Raw genomic sequence first — 20,963 nt, 5'->3', positions numbered from 1 at the left:
ATCAATAGGGCCACGGTCGCCCGCAGGATGTCGCTATCGCGGCCTCGCATATTTCCGCCGCCATCGCTTGCGCAATGTTATCAAAACCCGAGCATATTCGAAATTCAAACTTTACGTACTTTTCTTAGTTAAGTAGGGATGTGTTCGGTCCAGAAGCCGTTAGCGGACTGAGTGAGTGGAGAGTGCGTGGCTACGTATGTGCGTATGGATGGAGCAACTCAGCTGAACTAATGAGGTGATCGAGTTCAAAGGCGTTCTGGGTCTCTGCAGGCGGCGACAGCCACTTAAGAAAACTGACTGCGGGACGCTAAAGTACTTTGCTTAAAACATCCAGTCTGTAGTATTTACTAAGAAAAAATATTTGCTCAATTTACAGCGTAGGTATAATAAACTTTATTAAAAATAATTCACTAAGACTCTTTTTTATATTAAATTAGGAATAAATGTCGTCATCGGGTGGGACCCAAGATCCATTTAGTCGCTGCGCCGTAGAAGTAGTAAGAAAAAAATGTTGGCTCGATCGATTTTATTTACCTAAATATTCGTTAAAATCGATACGAGTATTCCAGAAACTGGGGGAACTCTCCCGTCAATGATTGCTACCGAAAGGCTTCTCACAATTTGCACGCACACTTGTTGAACAATCAACTTTTAAGCCCATACATTTAGTAGTACTCACGCCATTAAAATACTTCTGTTTTAAAATAAATATTAATAATATTAATAATAAATTCATAAGTAAACCTAATGAGAAATCAATGACAGTATTTAAATTATAACAAAAAACGATAATAATTTATTTTTATAATCGATAAATTCGATTCGGTATTTACTTTTGACATAGATATCAAACTATATTATCTTACTAAAATATGGCATGATAACTTCACGGGATTTAGTAAAATTTTACGAAGACGAAATTGTACTCATTTATATCATTGTTGTTTACATTAAACTATAACTAATGAAAAATATATACACTTTAATAGTTTAACAACGATATATAGCCTAACTACTAGTCACAAATATATAAGAGGAGTAGAGGGAATCCTTTATATCTATAGTAACAAAGTTATCTAGGTTAATGTTCGTATCTCGGTTACTTCACAGAAAATTACATTTTCTCAGACATATAAGCTGATTAAGAGCTCTAGTCTCAAAGACTAAACAAATATATACCTATTTTATTTATTATACTAACAGATCCAAAAATTTTAAATTAAACGTAAGAGCATTTCGCGGGATTTAGAAGATATATATGTAAATTTGTTTTAAATATTTAAAATAAATAAACTACCTACTACTTAATTGTCAAAAGTAGTAACCGATGCATATCTGTATTTTTATACCTTCCAATATTATGTCTAAATGAGACTAAAAGTAACATTATATTTTATCACACTTGTTCGCGAGTGCACACTCATCCGGAACCAAGTTAATGCAGTTTAGATTAAAGACAAGGAGCAATAGAAAGCGTACTATCATACCGATAATGTAGGTATATCACCATTCACCCATTTTCCTAATATACGCAATATTAGGAAAATGGGTGATATGGAATCGCATATGCAATGAAAAATAATACATAAAATCGTTTTCGAAATATAATACGTAAATGAGACATAAGTGTTTGAAAAAATATATGTTTAAATTATATTAGTAGGTAAGTATAACTCAGTCATAATAGTCGTAAGTCTTTTGAAACTGCCTTAGAAAAAAAAAACCTTATAATATCCTTAAACAAATCATTTTCTCCAGTTTTCCTTTGTGTTTCATGTAGTTTGCATCCACGAGCTTCAATCCTATGAAATCGTAGTTCCTAACAAGCACACTTGCTATTTCAAAGTACATTATCATAGACAAGGGGACTTCCTAGTTTCATTAGCACCTTTTAGTAAAGTAAATTTTATTTTTGTTATATTCTATTGTGAGTTTTTAAGTATTTATTAAATGGTTTTGATATTTATGTGAATTATATTTAACCACATCCAATTATTATATTAGTTCATCTATTTAAAATAGCCAATGTTCTCATTGAACTAGAATGCATTTATACACATTTCAATAGATAGGATTTAAAATGATATTCTAAATGCCTAACATTTCTATCTACATTCAAGTGTGATCTTGGGTCCAAAGCTACAATTTACGCGTTTTCCACATTTTCGTATAAAACACGTAATGAGACCTATATTAATGAGCGTATCCAAAATGCTAACTCATCTTTCTGCCAACGTACGAAAATTCCACAAGGTCAACCCATTAAAGGTTCAACACACTAGCGACATAACAACGTTTTCCCATTTCCCACCAGTGGATTAGGCTTACATTGGCACGCAGCGGGTGGCTACACTAGTATGCTTTGTCCCTGGATGCGTTTGTCTTGTAACTGCTCTAGATTTCAAAGGCTTTTGCAATCTGAGGATTAGTATTTCTTTGTGGTTTCTTTTCATATGACTGAAATGTATTGAAGTTTACTGGGATAAGCGTCTTACGTTTCAGAGGATGAGGTATCAAGGTATCTTATAAGACATTATCATATTCCAATTATACTAACAATAATTGCCTTGCCTGGCTGGCCTTGATATTGATATAATCGGTAAATATACAGAGAATCGATGAAAATAGGATTGTATTTCTGACGACAATGTCAAAACTCAATTAACAAATAAAGTCGTATTAATTAGAAGAAATTGCAACGCCCTACTGTTTGTCCCCGACGGCGCTAAACGTCCATAAAAATAATCTCACAGTAACTATTTATTGATGATGTCGTTTACGAGATATTAAATATGACCTACTGAATCTATAGCTGTTATCATTCTATGAATGTGAACATCAAATACGTAGTCTATAGTACTTAATAGCATAGTTGACGCAATTATCTATAACTACAAAAATTCATATCAAAAGTTTTTCAAAGCATTCGTTTAAATATAAGAAAATTCTGTGTGAAATATGCAAATAAAGACTTACCTTTGAATTATTCTGAATCTTCAAACACGACTAACACTTTTGTATCGATTAATTCTCCATACTAAAATCTTTTATGTGGACATACACAAAAAATATGAAATCAGATTTAATCAAATTTGGTCGAAGGCAGCAGACATAACTTGTTATTTAAAATAATATTTTTCTTTAACCAAAATATATCATTATAACATAATAAAAATTTAGCAACTTTCAGATATAAAAAAAGGTAAATAAAAAACAAAAAATTACACCGTTTTGAATCATATTAAAAATTACTTTTAAAAATCAAATGTTGCTGCCTTCGAAAAATTTAAAAAGGTACTCACATTTAGCTGCATCATAACTTTGTTGTAGGCGCGATGCCACAGCTGCTTCGGCGTCAACTTCGGCTGCTCCGGCTGAAACTCAATCTGTTCATCCTGCTGTCTCTGTTCTTCTTTGAATACACTATCTTCCTGGTATTGCTCATCACGATCTTGGTCTTCGAACTTTTCGTCGTCCTCTCTAAATGCTTCATCTTGATCATCGTACCGTTCATCATCGTTATAACCGTCATTATGGTGATCATCATACTGCTCTTGCGTGTCGTGAAACGTATCTAGTTCTTCTGGTACTTCGTGGTACTTTGTGTGGTCCTCTTGAAATGTCACTTTAGATTTGTCCGTGATTAGCTCTGTAAAGAACATTTTTGTTAGTTAAGAAATTTGATATTGAATCAGGGCTTAGTTCAAAAAATAGCGCTTTGCTAGAGGTATGTGTTATAATTATTTTTTTTTATATATTTTCTACTTACTAAAGTATACATATGGCAAAATTGCTATATATATCTGTTTGGTATAATGGTTATAAAAGGTATGGTATTTTCTTCCAGTCAATAATTTTAATACGTAAACAAATTTAATAATTTTGTACAACAAAGTTATGAAATTGAATATTCAGTCCTTAAAAGCGTAACTTATATGTTTCATAAAATAATCTACCAACCTTCCCGTGATGTTGGGATGATAGTTTTATCATCTTGATGATAAGAACTTTGTGACGTTCTCCGGTCTATTATTGATGGTGCTTGACTATGATAACTATCCACAGAAGGTTTTCTCGCTTGAGACACAATTCTAGTTGGAGATGCAGTCTTTTGTATTCCATTACTTGTAACATTACTGGTTAAGGGTTCTTCGTGTAAATGTCTGTCTTCTTCAACATCTTCATGAATTGTATCGTGCGGGTATTCCTCGTCACGATACCTATCTAAAGATGTTCTGTCAATAGATTGATCGTATTCAGTCTTATTGTACTCGTTCTCGTAGGCACTTTCGTCAAAACTTGACGTTAGTTCTTCTGGTGCGTCGGGTAAAGTCCGCGTTCGACGCACAGAAGGTCTTTGTATAGATTCTTGTCTCCTTAATGAGGGAGTTCGGGGTAAAGAAACAGGTGCGGATGAAGTCACAGTGGACACTGGCACTGCTGGTGATGATTCTGGGACGGAAGCTATGATAGGTATAGTTGAAGCGTTTGTGAAAGGCGTTACGGGAGCAACGGTTAGCGCAAACTGGCTGGATTGAACAGAAGCAGCCGACGTCGTTGCAGATGGCTGACTCACTGGAGGCGCACTGACCGCAGCGGCAGCAGCTCCAAAGAAACTTCCAAGTTTTTTGGCACCACCAGCCATAAGAGAACCTAAAGTAGCTGCCCCTGTCATAACAGTAGCTTGAAGTTGTTGCGCTGGTAATTTTTGCTGCTGCTGTTGTTGTTGCTGTAGATGATGCTGTTGAAGCTGTTGCTGTTGCTGTAGATGATGCTGCTGAAGCTGTTGTTGTTGCTGCTGGTATTGCAACTGTTGTTGATGATACAACTGTTGTTGATCCTGTTCCACTTTGAATTGATGTTGCTGATCAAATTGCAGATGCTTTTGGTCATCCTGATATTGCTGATCATACTGATATTGATATTCCTGCTTATCTTGATATAGACTTTGATCATGATATTGGTGATCTTGTTGGTCATATTGATATTGTTGTTGGTCTTCATAATGGTCGTACTGTGGATAACTATCTACGTGATAAACATCTTGTTGTGCTGTAATAGGTGGCTGTGGTAAGTGATGAGATTTTGATATTAATCCATCGTCCTCTGGTGCTGGGGGATATGTGAACTGTGTGGAATCTGTTTCAATCCACGAAGATTTCTGAGCTGAAAGTTTGAAAAATAAGTTAAGCAAACTCGACCAATATTCACAGAGCGTATTAATTATACGACACGTCATTTCTAATTTAAATCTATAAAATACTGAAAACTCATCTCATTGACTCATCATGAACTCTTTTGAGCGGAAATTGTTATCATTTATATCAAAACGACAAGCTCACAATGCCGATGGTAAAAGAATATTATTTGTCATGCTAATTTTAATATCAGTTAAATTAATACCAGCTGCAGGTGGTGTGGCGTGAGGCGTTTCGTCGAAGAAAGGCTGCATCCCGTCTTCATCGTAACTGTGAATAATAATAATTAATACATAAGTAACTTAGAAATTTATGACGCGCGTGTCATAAATTTAGGAGTAACTTCCTAATGGAAGATCCTATTTTAATTTCAGTCTTCAGGTATAATTGATTTAAATTGGTTCTACACGACCATTTGAAAACATTTTCTTTATATCAACAGAAGGGCTTTTAATGTTTCTACTTGTTCCAAAAAACGCGAAAAAGATTTCACTCCTTCAAAATATTAGGCGTCGTCGCAACAGAACGCGACTAAGCAATGACATATAGCTCTAAATATATTCAGATAAACTAACCTTGTGTTATAATTAGTATCTTGATAGGGTTCATTGGCAGTGTCCTGATACTCTGGCTGGTACCCGAAGCTGTCGTAGCCGTAACTAACGTTGGGTATTGTCTTCTCGGGTTCTGAAATGGAAACATTCTATAAAATTCGAAAACATATCTAACAGCACATAGAAAAGTTAATTAACAATTAGTAGGTAATTTGTACAGTCGACAGCACGTCATGCTACTCAAATTCAATGAAAATTCGTCGTTTTTACCGCCCCATAGAGATCAATGCAGGGTAAGTGCCAAAACGTTGTAGCCATATATAAAATTAATAAGGGGAGATGTGGCATCTGAAGAGTTTAGTACGAGTACCGATGTCTCCGAATTTTCACACATTTGCACACACCCAAATGATAAATATCAACAGGCACAGGTTAGGTGCGGAAAGTGATCGACAAAAAATTTATTGATGAACAATAATTGTGTCGCACGCATTTTTAGTCACGAAATAAAACATGAACAAGATTTGTAAAATGTTATTATTGTTCTGTGAAATGCATATAATTTATTCAACACTTGACAATTTAGGTGTCACGTTCATAATTATTAAATAACGGAGCCTTATGTTCGGTTAAAAATGAGATCGGAGCACGATTGAATATTGGCGTTTAAGTCACCATGCGGTTGACTGTATATTGGTATTTATCTTTCTTGCCTTAGTTTTCATTTATCTATTTATTGTCTTACAATAAAATAAATACAAACAAAACAAGCAAATGGGTACAATATACAGCATGTCAAGTTACTTTCAATGGACGACGAATTTGCAATGAATAGAGTAAACGATGATAGTTGTGCTGTTAACTTATCTGTATCCTAAAAACATAGACCATACTAATGTAGCTATTAATACCTCACAACGTATAAGTTCAGTAGTTCATGCAATGACCATAATATATGAAAATACATGCCATAACCACAGGAATAGAGATTCCTTACTCTTGTGACTTAGTTTATTACGTGGGAAAATGTGGCTTTTCTTTTTCCACGCCATCTATCGGAAAATAGATGAATCAAACAGTTATATTCAGCAGTGTTGTAACGAAACCAACTTCTGAATTTCTCCTACAGTCCGATGTATTTACAGCCCGAATGTTGTAGCTTTGCAATTTTACCAGTATGACTGATAGATGGAAATAGCGTTCGGTTTGACTCTATATCCCATGTTCTTTATATAATAAAAACTAAATTAAAAAAAATTAGGAAATCCGAACTCAGAAGTTGCTATCTACGCTAACGGTTTCCAAACGCCTGAACGCGCATTTTCCAAACATGTGAACACTATATTAAATTATCTTTCAAATAAAAAAATAGATCAAAATCTATTCAGCCGGGCTGCTACGAGGCTACAGACCGACATAGAGATACACAGACACGTTAATCCCCTCCTGCTGTACTTGAGGATTAAAGATAATGAACACAATGTTGAATCTTGAAAACCGTGCAAAATTAAAACTAACCTAACCTAAAAAAGGCGATAAATTCATATCTGTCAAAAATATCATAATATCAAGGGCCTGCTTCACCTCTTGCTGATAAAGTATCTGATATCCTATAGGATTAGGTTATTTTTCAATTTGATATCTTACATAAAAGTATAAGATAAAAGAAATCGTAAGATATCAAATTGAAAAATAACCTAACCTAAATAAAGGCCATAAATTCAAATCTGTCAAAAATATCTTAATATCAAGGGTCTGTTTCACCACTTGATCACAAAGTATCTGATAACCTGTAAGATATCGAACAGGGCTTTATAAATTGTATTTCACAAGTGTTGGATAGAGTTAACTGGCACATAACTTTGGGTAGATTTATCTAGTAGTTAGTTTATCTGTCAGATTATAGATACAATATGATATTTTATCACAAAGTGATGAAACAGGCCCTTAATATTTTATGTCATTAGAGGATGTGGTCACGTTTGTCAACGCACGAACCGTGTCTTTTGAAAACATTAAAAATGGAATAAGTCAATTTTGAATAGATTAAAATTTATGAAGTATGCTACTTTCACCAGCCAGGATGAGACGCTCTCAGGATTTAGAGCAAAGACAGGCAAACATACCGGCAGCGGGTACGTAAGGCACATGCGTGTGCAGGGCGGGGGTGGGCAGGGTGTGCGGGGCGCGCGGGGGGCGCGGCAGGCGGCGCGCGCGGCCGCGCAGCGAGCCCGATTCGCTGCTCGGCGGCACCGGCAGCGCGCGCCCGCGCTTCGGCGTTGAAGATGGCGTTGCTGGAATAAAGCAGGCAGTTTGAAATGCCCATTGCTCAGTAAGGGTCCATTGCGTCGACACAATACGTTGCAGCTTCAACGTGCTTCGTCGTTTTCTATATATTTTAACATTGACGTACGTTGCCATCAAAATGACTGAGCGCGGTTGAGCAACGGGACATTGCTTTTAAATGCCGGCTATACACTATCATCGAACTCAGATGTCGACGCGAATGCATGAACATTTCTTAGTTTGTATATTTTTACCGCAATGAAGAACGAAATAGCATAGTTCGGCAAACTTCCCGCGATAGTGGGTAGCCGGCATAAGCAATAATGAGGCAGACCCTGGGCTCCGAAGCTCAATGACTGAGAAGCAATGGTGGAGAACGCATAAATAAGAATAATTTATTTTTTATTTAAAAAAAGGATCATAAACGTTCATAATTATTACCATATTTATACAGTAAGATTATAAATAAGTTTGTAATAAGAAACCTTTCGAGGAATGGTTATGTTCCGAAATGTACGTAGTAATGTACGTATTTGCAAATAAAATTATTACAACGTGAATTTAAGCGTGAATAATATCAACTTTCAGTATATTTTTTTGTAGCGAAAACAATTTATTTTTTATTTTTTTTAATAGGTCGAAATATTTCCTATCGAAATACCAATAAATATAAGTATGTAATCTAATAACAATACATATTATTCTAAGAAATAATAGGCATGGCTAATTATTTAGTAGTAACGGTAGTAGAAATGTTAAACAGGATTAATTTAAACTTACCAGGAAGGCTAGCCGTCGTCCGTCGCGGCCGAGGTCGATACGGCGCCATCTCGTTATAATCCGAATAGCGGGACGAAGGCGGAAGCTGTAAGCAAATACATTATTTCCAATCAAATAATTTTGTTTAAGTCATGCAAAAACAGGACAATTAAACTCATCTGGCTCTATGGTCCTCACGGCGTCTCAGCGCTGTCATTGCAATTTTTCGAGTTTTAACAAAGACAAGAACTAGTTGTACTGTCTGACTTTAAAATCATTAAATCTGTACTGTGGTTAATTTAAGAATGATTGATTTTTGAAATGATATCTTCCTTAAGAAAATTTACGGATCGTAATGACGGTCGAAAAGCTCTGAGAACCAATCAATAATACTCTCTTGGACAGTAAAGGTTCCAATCACACTGGCCGCATTTTCTCATTTAATACCCATGGCTATCCTTTAAACCAGGTACCATAACCGTTCGCTTATCGAAGACCCTTCGCTTCAACTTCAACCCTATGTAATTCACAAACCTTTTTGCTTCCGCCCATCAAAGGCCAGCTGCCTCAACAGTTCTGGTACTTTTGAACCAGACCATTCATACTGATCATCTTTATATATCTTCATACATTTTATTTTTTACCCAACCAACAGTATGTCTTACCTGTTTAGGAGGCACTTGCGGCAGCTGCACCACCGAAGACCTCCTCTTATTAAGCATATTCTCGTACTCCGTGGGCGTAAGGCCGTACCCATCGTCATAGAAGTACTGCCCCCCACTGTCCCACTGGCGGGAGTCGTCACCCAGGTACGATGTCTGGTACGGGTAGCTGCTGGAGTCGTGGAACTCCTCATAGCTGGCCTGCTGCGATATATGTGAGTGGTCCCTGGAAGATTGACAAAAAGATCGTAAGAAAGCTACGATATTGTGCGTTATACAGGGTATTATAAAATACATACATATGTAAAATGAATCTACCCACCATTGAAAATTTTCATGTTAATGTTGACACTTCTTTATACTATCTGATCACATCGCGTTATATACATACGATTTGGTGAGATAGTATATAAGTAAGGACTACGGATCTAGGTCTGGAACCTTTCAATCACAGGAGGTTGTCTTAAAGCCTTTGCACTCCCAATTTATACTCGCGTGTACACGTGCTTTAAAATCCCAAACAATTTTGCTATGCACACTGGGTACGCGTTCAGTGTGCACAGGCCTTTAACCACTGGACCTACATCGCTTCAACCGAAAAAATTGCTTATGTATGTACATTACTTACCTAATATACGTACTCGTGCCGAACGCATCATATCCATAACCCATGCTCTCATCGTACAATGTGTTCTGACGCTCAAGACTTGGTCGCCGCTGGTCCTCTGTAATATTTTTATACTTTGTTAAATAGAACTACAGTTTAAAATAAGGGACCTTATACCATTATTTTGTACAGAACGAAACTGGATCGATGGGGAACGCTTTTCCTCTCTGACCAATTTAACGTTGACTTTCTCTCTCTCATCTGAACACATTTCTGGTTTTATCCACGCATAGATCAGCCAGGTCAATAACGCGGACAAATCACCATGTGACAGTCTTTCAACAGTCACTTGAATTCACTTCAAGTCACTTTCAACGTCACTGGTTATACTTGTAAATCAAAATTAAGATATACACTTCACTTATTGACGTCAAAAATGTATTTAAGCTACCCAAGAACTACCAATTCTACCGCCGACTTTGAATAAGAAGCGGTACACAAATAGAAATAAATTTCACTTTTTGTTCAGTAACGTCAAGTAAATGTGGCTTTTAATAATTACACTAATGCATGTATTTCGCTTAAGAAAATAAATAAATAAAATCACCTGTGGACTGCCAGTCGTGCGCCGTCCGCCACGAGATGGCGGACTCGACGCTCGCCTGCGCGTGCAGCTGCGACCATGTCTCTATCCTGAAAGATAATAATATGTTTTAATAACATTTATTTATTTTCTCTTCCAAAAAAAAATTAAATGTCAATATAAATGCACAATCAGTGTATTTGAGATAAGCTGGCTGGTGTCTGATATTGGATAAACCTGCTTTACAGATTGAATTAAAAATAATAATTGATCTCTGTGGAATTTTTTGGGAGGCCAGTCCATGTCCAGTAGACTTGTGACTGTGATGAATTAATAATAAGCCGTTGAATTCCAGTGGTTAAGACGACGTGTTCGGATTCTAATCTTACTTGTGTCACTTAATTTACCAATCTGACCCATACGATAGTTTCATCAGCCACCATTTGATTACGATTAAGAAACATACGGAAAATTACAATAGAATAAAATAATTTAATTTAATTATCGAAAATTTTCTTTCATTTAAGAAAGAAAATTTTCGATTATTTTGCTTCGATTAAACCTTCAAAAAAATTTGAGAAAAATTATAATGAAATGAACTTTTAATAACTTACAATCGAAACTCGGGCGGATCACTTTTCTGATTCTGATCTATATCAGAAAAGCGATCCGCCCGAGTTTCGAACTTATAAATAAATATATGATATACCTATGTATATCATATATTTATTTATAAGTTTGTAAATATCAAATATTCTCATAACCTCACCTATTAGTCCTCGGCTGACTGTTATAATACAGCGGGTCGGTGTCGCCGTGTAGGTGGTACTCTTCCCGCTCGTACGAATTCTCCCGGGACACCTCCAGTGACCTCTGCAAACAGAATTATTAATAGGCTGAGATGTCACTGACCTTTGTCAAGGAATCAGAATCCATTTCGAGTTGTCAGTTTATTGCGACCTGGGTATATCAATATACATACATGTTGGCATGGAAGGAGATAAAAAATAGTAGATTTTCTAGTTATGTAAATCTCATAAGTAATCCTGTATTATATCAACATAATCGCACTTATTTAAGTGTAATTTCGTTCCATATACTTTATTATACTATTATCACATATTATTTACTACAATAAATCACAGCATCTGTCCTGATATCTAACTGGTCGTCCATCATCTGAGATACGGATTTTATATAGTTCGGAGGTGGACTTCTTGTTGGTGACGGGACAACGCATACGAGTAGTTTTAGAACTAAATCATAAATGTTACCATGTAATAAGTAGTTACGCTTTTTGGCAAATAAAGATATTTGATTTGATTACCTGTGGAGTGTGCATCTGATGCGCTGCCGTGCGGAACTGCGAAGCGCTACAGTTGGCATGCTGGCCCACTGGATAGTTGAGGTCCGAGGTATAGTCAGAGTCCTCAGAGTAGCCCGCTGGAAAATTATTAATGAATGTATAATCCAGTTTATGTAAAGACATTACAGGTAATTAATTAAAACGAATAATTTATCCATCCATATGTATAAAATATATGTATTTTTGATTTTTTGTTTGTGATGAATAAACTCAAATACTACGACGGATTTAGCACAGAGATAGGCGACTACTTTTTTGTTTCACCTGATGGGATGCCGAGCCGCTTGTATAATTACAATTTAATAAAAATAATAATTTATCCTTACACTTTTAGCAACGTCTATGGCACACGGTGTTACAACTGTTAATACAACGGAATAATGTGCGCAGTTCATAAAATAACGTGATGCAATATAGTAATCTAATTGACAATTGCATCATTACGTTTCACATATAACATTATGACTCGAGCTTTAGTTACGCACAAAATTAGAGATGCGTTTTCAGTAAATCATGTTCTATATTATCAAGGTTTGAATGGCAGAGAATGCCACATGCCATTAGGTACAGCAATTATGAACTCAAGTTGTGCAATAAAGTTTTAATTAATAAATAATATATTCGTATAACTTTGCTTATATTTCACTATTTAAAATCAAAATATTACTCACACTTTGGTACTTTCAAAAGTAAATAGCTATAAGTATTTAACGACTTAAGTAAAACTTAGAAGTTTACCAAGTATTATGGCATAATATTTTTTCATAAAAGCCTTAAAGTTTGCAGCTAACAGGGAGTAGTTGGAAAGTGCACACCGGACGCAAACCACAAGTGTTCCGTACACTCCTTTGTCCTGTTGGTTCGTTATGAATTTGCGACTGCCACCCCTAACCCACCCTGCTCATGAAAGTGTATGATATACACTAGATAGGAAACTTCTAATGTTTTCTTTATACAAATAAATTATTACAGGAAATGTCCAAAATATATTCGTGTAAATATAGATCTCTTGGAATCTTAATATATTTTTATTCGAACAGTTTTCTTTCACCTATCTTACCAATATTATAAATTCGAAAGTTTGTACGGATTGTTATGAGATTGAGTAACGGATAGAATATAACCTGAAATAACAAACAGGGTACTTTTTATCCCGAAATTACCACGGTTGCAAAGCCCTGGGGCGCAGCTAATATTAAGTTATTTCACAGATCGAACAAAGTTGAAAATAAAATAAATCAGTTTAAAAATACTGGCCAAGTGAGAGTCAAATCAACGCGAACAAAAGGTTCCGTACCATCTATAAAACAGGGCAAACAAAATTACATTTGTGGTATAGGAGCTCCCTTAGATATAAATGTTATTATTTTTTTTTGTATTTATTCTTATAGCGGGAACAGATATAAATCATCGTTGAAAATTTCATTTGTCTATCACAGTTTATGAGAAACACCAATAATAGTGACAGACAGACCGACAAGAGTTTTATAGTAACACGAACCGTTTTATCCTTTGGGTTATGTTTAAGAACTATATAATTTGTCTCATAATCTTGATCAAAGAGCCCGTTGGGTCACACGTCAACTCAGCAATCTAAATGTATCTAATTATATCAAACAAACTCACAGTGAGCGATGTACTGCATCTGTCTGCGGGCCTGGGCCTCGCGCTCGGCGTCCAGGGCTCCATTGAGCAGATCCAGCTTCCTCTGCAAGTCCGCGCCGCCCGTCCCTTCCGCATCTGGAATCACACATTGTTTTTCTTTCATCAGATAACTGACCTGGTGACGAAGCGCTAATGCCTTATAAATTCGATAAAAATCATATTTCGAAATAATTTTTAAACTCTTCGATTTTGATCACCGAGCCAAATATCCATAAGTCAGTCATCAGTAGCGGATGTGGATAGTTTCGCCGTTAAATTCACATAATTTAAATTGTTAAACACTTAAATTCTCCTTGTATTTGAGATTAAATGAGTGAAATAATAATTTCATAATTATAGAAAATACCAAAAAGTACTTTTAAACAAAAATCGTTCGTCGTAAAGCAAAAATTTCGTCCAAATAATATGAAGATAGTCACAAAATCCTACAAATTTTTTTTAAACGCCTTCACAACCGCATCTAACCATTATAAAAACTAAAAATATATTTCCCGCATCATAAATAAACTCACAAGTGACTGACGATGTCACACACCCACGCATCCTCGTCTCAGCACTAAGCCAGTAAGCGCGGCGAAGCCTCATTTTTCACATAAATCCCTTCGAGACACCATTCAACCAATCATTGACCTATCTCGCTTACGACCCAATTTCTTACATTAAATTTATTCCCAAGTCGACCACGAGAATATAATAGCGCACAGCCAGTGCTGTAGCTAAGAGGGCAAGACGGTTATGGGCAGCTGGACCCCCTAGTTTATACACACACACTCGTCATTTCAAATTGTAACCCAAATTAATGTTATAAATGTGAAAGCGTGATTGTTTCTCCTTCTTTCAATCAAAAATAAGTATCAATTCAGGATAATTAACTCAAGTATTTTTTTTTTTGTGGAAACACGATAGATGGTTCGGTGGAAAGTGACATTTATAGTATATAGGTATTAAAACTAAGTTATTGTTAGAGGGATTCTTTTTCATTCGTATTATTCATAATTTCACTTCCTGATGAAACTTAAACAGTGTAGTTGGGAGTCCCCAAACCTTTGTTTGCTTGTGGTTTCCTAGGTACGCCACTGTGCAGTTATAGTTCACTTATTACCCCACTTTCCCCATTTTATCGGATTAGACGCGAAATTAACCAAGCCACTCCTGTAACTAATTTCAGAAAATGTTGGCACAAAAATTAATTTATTCTATGTATACTTTGTAAAACGAATTTATATTTTACACCGAGATATAATGTGGCTATTAACGTAATGCTTATAGTTAAATTATATTTTATTACATTTACTGAGAACAAATATCTTAGCTAAAGCTTTTTAGAAAATTGAAAATGAAAATTACACTCAAGCCAGATTATAGTTTTGCAGTAATAAATGGTATTAATACGATACTATATCCTTCAAATATAGACTGATATTAAAAATCCACACATTAGTTGGGGCGACGACAAAAATACAAACTATAATTTTCGTAAATACGAAAATATTTATAATAATTACATAGTAAAACACTTGATTGTAGTTGAAATATTAAAAACTCATTTTGAAGATAAAGAAACAGTAATACTAAGCAAGATTGTTTTACTTCTGAATTATTTAAAAAAACTATATCACTATCACTACAAAGTATAAAACAAAGTCGCTTCCCGCTGTCTGTTTGTCTTAGATCTTTAAAAGTACGGAACAGATTTTATTTCGGGTTATTTCAATAAATAAACTGATTCCAAAGGAAGATTTATATATATGTAACATGCATAATATTACACCCGTGCGAAGCCGGGGCGGGTCGCTAGTCTTATATATTTTACCCTATTTTTTAACAAAAGAGGACTACGCTCCGAATTTCGATACTTCTGATTATAGATAAATAATATTGATTTAAACTTTGTAGCCTTCGTTTATGTAAAATAACAAACACGAACTATGTGATTCTAATAATTAAAATTCGTAAGTGATGTAATTTTACCGCCAATCAAAAATGAAAGCTAACATTTTTGCCGTAGGTCGCAATTAGCATATTATGTATTTAGTGCACCGTGAATTACCTGCAATCACGCCTGCGACGTGTGCTTTACAAATGATTTATATTAGCTGAAATTAATTATTAAAATTTAATAACATTACATGTGGTTTATGAGTTAGACTACGTACGTGATGAAGGGTTTTAAAAGTCCGGAATCATTGAAATATGCTTCTTGGTAGATATTTCTATAGGTTGATATAAAGGTATGGTTTGGTTATGAGAATATATACGAAGTACTGTATTCTCAAGTGTATGTCGAAAGAGGCGACTAAGGGATACATAGTATTGGCAGCTGATAGGCAACAACCGCAGTCCCGAGGAGTGTTGCTGTCAGACAGGTGGCCGGTTTCACAATCACAATCGAAATTTTAAAATCTTTGTCACGACACTGAACTGACACGTGTGCAAAAAAGAACGCGCGCAGGTGAGAAAGAGTGAGTGAGTTAAATGTATAGGTATGTTTTTTTTTCATTTACTCCACTTTTATGTTTTAAAAAAACGAAAGAATCACACTATTCATTAGTGAAAACCGTACAAAAATCCCTCGGGGGACTGGGACTTCTTTTTATAATATGTAAGAAAAAAAAAGAGTGACACAAAATTCATTCCTGAACACAAAAAGTACCTTCCATCATAATGAAACTTTAGCTTACATAACTACCTGAACAATTTATATTTTAAATGTTTAAGCCCATAAGTAGCAATCGTACGTGGTCGCGTGACAAATGGCTGTCAGCTACCGTAAGCAGCGAGTTAATTCATGTTAGCCTGCGATGTGTACAACGTGCTATTACTGAACTGGCAACATTGATTACGTTTTTTTTTTACATTTAAATCGTATTTCAGGCCTGTGAAATATTCGAATTGATTTGTTGTTCAAATTGTGATCCTTTTTTTGAAGTTTTGTAATAAAGTAATATTTAATTTGAAGCAATAGAACTACTTATTTTAACTTTGAACAACTGGTTATTTGTACTTGACGAAGAAATTGTATTGGATTATTCAATTTATTTGAATGTATACTTATTTATTACAGAAAGATTTTAAACAAAATTAATAATTAATGTAAGTTTAATTTCTATATAAAATTGATTTATTATTTCTTATTTAAACGAACCGAGCTATTGCCACAATATTTATTATTAAAAATATATAACTTTTTTATGCCTCCGAGAAATACTAGAAGCTGAAATACTGACATAATTTAACAGCTCCATAATAATACAGTTGGAAATAACTTCTGTCAATTTAGCTAAAAGGCTTGACTGAACTCCCAGATGGCGCGAACGCTTGTATGAATAAATACTCTCACTTTGAGCAAAAAGGTTCAGCCATTATGTATCCTGAAATAATAATCTTATATTTTCAGCCTACATTGCATTCCAATAGTTACTGCAAGTAACTCCATGTGACCCTGAGCTTCCACTTCAGGTTTAAAAATATCTCATGTAAGATTGTTGGAGAAAATAATAGTGCAGTTCACCGAGAAATGAAAATCACAGATTCTAATGAGGGTGTATGTTGAGACCTGAGACGCTAGTCAAGAGTCGCATACACACGAGTTGTGAACACTTTCTTTCGAGTGATACATAGTGCTTTGTATGATACCTGCCTACGAAGATAATAAAAATTATAGAATAAAATACAATTTACTGCCTCCCGTGTACGATGTGGAATGAGTTTATAAAAAAGGGCGTGGAAAGATTTATTTAGGGCCGGCAACGTACATGTGACATCCCTGGTGTTGCAGGCGTCCATAGACAGCGGTCACCTCCCATCAGATGACGACCCGGTGGCGCAGTGGTAAAGTACTTAACTCTGAACCGAGAGGTCCCGGATTCGAACCCCGGCCGGGTCATGATGGAAGAACTTTTTCTGATTAGCCCGGGTATGTATTTGTTATAAAATATAGTATCGTTGTGTTAGTATCCCATAACACAAGTCTCGAACTTATTTTGGGGCTAGCTCAATCTGTGTGTGAAAAAAAAAGTCTATTTGTTAAAGTGTGTAGTTCTAAAGCTCAGTAGTATAAAAAAATGAACTTTTATGTTCTTCTATGCTAGTCTGCATATATGTTTCTCTTCTCGCGCAGATTGTAATATAATCAAGGGTCTACAAACTGGAGATTCTTCTCATAGGTTAGCTACCACTCACTATTGAGTCAGTCTCAATTCCACTAACAGTATTCCGCAGTAAAGCTAAATGAGTAAAAATAATGGCTTCGAGTTTCACCATTCTAAGTTCTATCTACCCCGTAAGAGAGATAAAGATGTGATACTGTATGTGTTTTTATGGGGACAGGCGTCTGTCACAGATGAGAACGAAGAAGAGAGAGGTAGTATATTGTGATGGTATTGTCTCAAAATAACTTGGAAATGGGATGCAGCAATGACTTGAATTGGATTCGATACGTGTCTTAGTTTCTCATTTCAGTTTATAATTAAACTTTTTGTATCGGCAGAACTTTTATATAATTATATTGGCAGATGACTTTGTTATATAATACGTAAGAATTCTCTCTTTATATGAATATAAAATACATAATATTGCACTCGTGCGAAGTCGGGGCGGCGCTAGCTTATAATAAGTATAAAAAAATGCTAAGTATTATCCGCCAGTTTACCTTCATGATTTTATTTAATTTTGATAAATATAATAAAAAACTTTAATGATAAAATTATATCCACCACATTTCAATGATTTCGGTTTAATAATTATAAATTAATATTTTGTTATATTTTCCGCAAAATTACTAAACAGCATATAAAAGTAATGTTGTACGATCGTAAATTAATCTTTAAGTATAATAATAAAAACGCATATTATCCCATAACGGTCAGGTATCATCGAGAGGAAATAATTTTATGTCTGTAACGAAGTGGATTTAATTTTCGACGAAGTGTCTTCAGAGCTTAACAATGTTACCTGAAAACTATTTCCACTCTAGAGTATTCCAACTTATAAACTGAATACATTATTAAGACGATTCTCTGACGTGAATTTTGAAATCAATTTTGCCTGAATGAGGAGCTCAATGGCGCAGTGATTAGTGCGCTTGGCCTGTGATAGTTACTATCACAATAGTCGGTCATTGGATGGGTGACCAAAAATCTTAAGCTGCGTGTTTCAGTAGACACGTTAAGCCGTTGGTCCCGGTTGTATTTGCAGTCGTGAAAACCCGCCAATCCGTTAAAATTGCTAATGATGTTGATAGTCTTTTACATCGTGGGAGTACTTTGTGGTACTCCCACGATGTAAAAGTTATTTGTATAACAAATAATTATCCAAATGTTTATGTAAAAACCTTTGAATGTTTTCTGATTATACAAAGGTCTTTATTTTCTATATTCGTTAACATTTTCCTAGTAATATGCTACTAGAAATATACATTTCTAGACCTGTTACGCCGTAGAACTAGACGGTCTACGGCGTAGCAGGTCTACAAAACATACTTTGTGATAAGTAAGTATCAAACACAAGAATATTGCAATAATGTATCCTTCTTCACATGTCATTGGATTATAAAGATATTTTTATAGTAGTGTTGTATTTTGAACGTTGAGCATTGGTTCATAGTTCAAATATCAAATGTTACTTATGCCTAAAAACGATTTTTGATTTTTTTTTCAATTTTATTGTAAAGTTACTCTTATGACAATATCATTTTGATATTTACATCGGAGTACCTACTAATTCCATGGATATTTGACTTGCCGCCTACCACAATTGAAATTTGTTTAAATATTACAAAGTTTCCGTAGCGTTCAGAAGCGCAATACACAAACTGAGCATTCCAAAAAGGGATAGCAAAAATATTCTTATACAAAACGCGTGCCGTCGAGTCGGAGAGTCAGCAAAATATAAAATGCCTGGGGAATTTAGTTGTAATCCTACTTACATAAACATTCAAGACAGCGAACTCAAAATAAACGTTATATTACAGGGTGTACAAAATTTATGCAAAAAGTCTAACTCTCTAGTCAAACTTTCTACCTCTCATATTCGCGTGTTACCGGTTATTTTCGGAGTTGTGACGCCCCAGGATTAGCGTAATAAAATTACCGTAACATTTTAAAGATATGGGTATTTTACAACCTGCCTGCTTAACGGAAATCCTATTTGGCAAAACTATTGTTGCCTGAGTTGTTATGGCTATGTGTTGCTTAATCGTTTCGTACGACATTTACGATATATTCTAGGACGGAACCTCACGCCACGCCGAAAAATCCTAAATGTATAACCACTGTTTAATATAAGCACATATTTTGATTTATTGTTTCAATTTCCACTTTCATGGCCAATACATTTTTTATGGCCAGGGGTTCACAGTTAATTCTAAAATTATGTCGAAAGCTCAATATACTTAACTTACAGGTCAAATAAATGGAATCAACTCACCTGACATGGCCAAATACAATTTTTAATAATAATCAAGGAATATACTTTGCTGAGATAAGTCTCATCAAAATCGATCCAGTTGTTTTTGAGTGAAAATACAAAACTTTTTTGCAACGGACCCTGGGCTCCGACGCTTTGTGATTGAGCAAGAAAGTTGGAAAACGCTCAGATGACAGAGAGAATACGGATAGAAATAGATTTAACTTTACAAACTTAAGTTTCAAACCTTTTCGGGAGGTTTTGGAAGCTAAATGTCTTTGGGTGCACATCGACAGCAATATATAATGCTCTGAGAGCAAAACGTCCACAATTAAAAATGGGTTTAAATCTATTTGACCATTACGGAAAAACAACCAAGAAGCAAATCGTCCTCATTTCAGAAAGTATTTATTGCAGAAGGCATTCTCAAAAAAAAAGAGATAGACTCCAAAGATTGGGTCCAAGAGGAAAACGTGGTAACAAATTCAATAAATCAATAAAGTCTATTATATTTATAAAATATAATAATAAACTCATAGACTTTATGCTAGCAGTACATTACTATGGCAAATGCCAGCCACCGCGTTATCTCAGGGGGATGCACAATCATATTTTTGCAAAATAACTGTTAGATTTTATGTGTAAAAGTATGCGATAAAGAAATGGTATTGAATAAGACAATTCTGTAATATTTTTTTATAGAATAATAACAAAGTATACAAATAAATGACGACCTCGGTGGCGCAGTGGTAAAGTTCTTGCCACTGAACCAAGAGGTCCCGGGTTCGATACCCGGTCGGGTCATGATGGAAAACGATCTTTTTCTGATTGGCCCGGGTCTTGGATGTTTATATATATATATGTATTTGTTATAAAAT

General features: G+C 35.1%; 1 protein-coding gene across 1 annotated transcript in view; it reads right to left on the bottom strand.

The window, feature by feature from the left end:
- The window catches only part of LOC128676184 (protein unc-13 homolog B-like), a 229,728-nt gene that overhangs the window by 157,835 nt on the left and 50,930 nt on the right, over positions 1-20,963 (bottom strand). Inside the window, exons 6-17 of the mRNA XM_053756181.2 lie at positions 13,642-13,755; positions 11,977-12,092; positions 11,419-11,522; positions 10,674-10,759; positions 10,088-10,184; positions 9,463-9,685; positions 8,819-8,903; positions 7,879-8,046; positions 5,774-5,885; positions 5,404-5,468; positions 3,961-5,166; positions 3,303-3,649 (exon numbers count right to left, since the gene is read on the bottom strand). Coding sequence (XP_053612156.1) covers positions 3,303-3,649; positions 3,961-5,166; positions 5,404-5,468; positions 5,774-5,885; positions 7,879-8,046; positions 8,819-8,903; positions 9,463-9,685; positions 10,088-10,184; positions 10,674-10,759; positions 11,419-11,522; positions 11,977-12,092; positions 13,642-13,755 — 2,723 coding nt within the window. The remainder of the gene's footprint in view (positions 1-3,302; positions 3,650-3,960; positions 5,167-5,403; positions 5,469-5,773; positions 5,886-7,878; positions 8,047-8,818; positions 8,904-9,462; positions 9,686-10,087; positions 10,185-10,673; positions 10,760-11,418; positions 11,523-11,976; positions 12,093-13,641; positions 13,756-20,963) is intronic.

This window comes from Plodia interpunctella, chromosome 15 (genome assembly GCF_027563975.2).
Source record: "Plodia interpunctella isolate USDA-ARS_2022_Savannah chromosome 15, ilPloInte3.2, whole genome shotgun sequence".
Taxonomy (NCBI): Eukaryota; Metazoa; Arthropoda; class Insecta; order Lepidoptera; family Pyralidae; genus Plodia; species Plodia interpunctella.
Note: the sequence above shows the minus strand (reverse complement) of the source record. Positions and strands in the feature narration are given on the sequence as shown.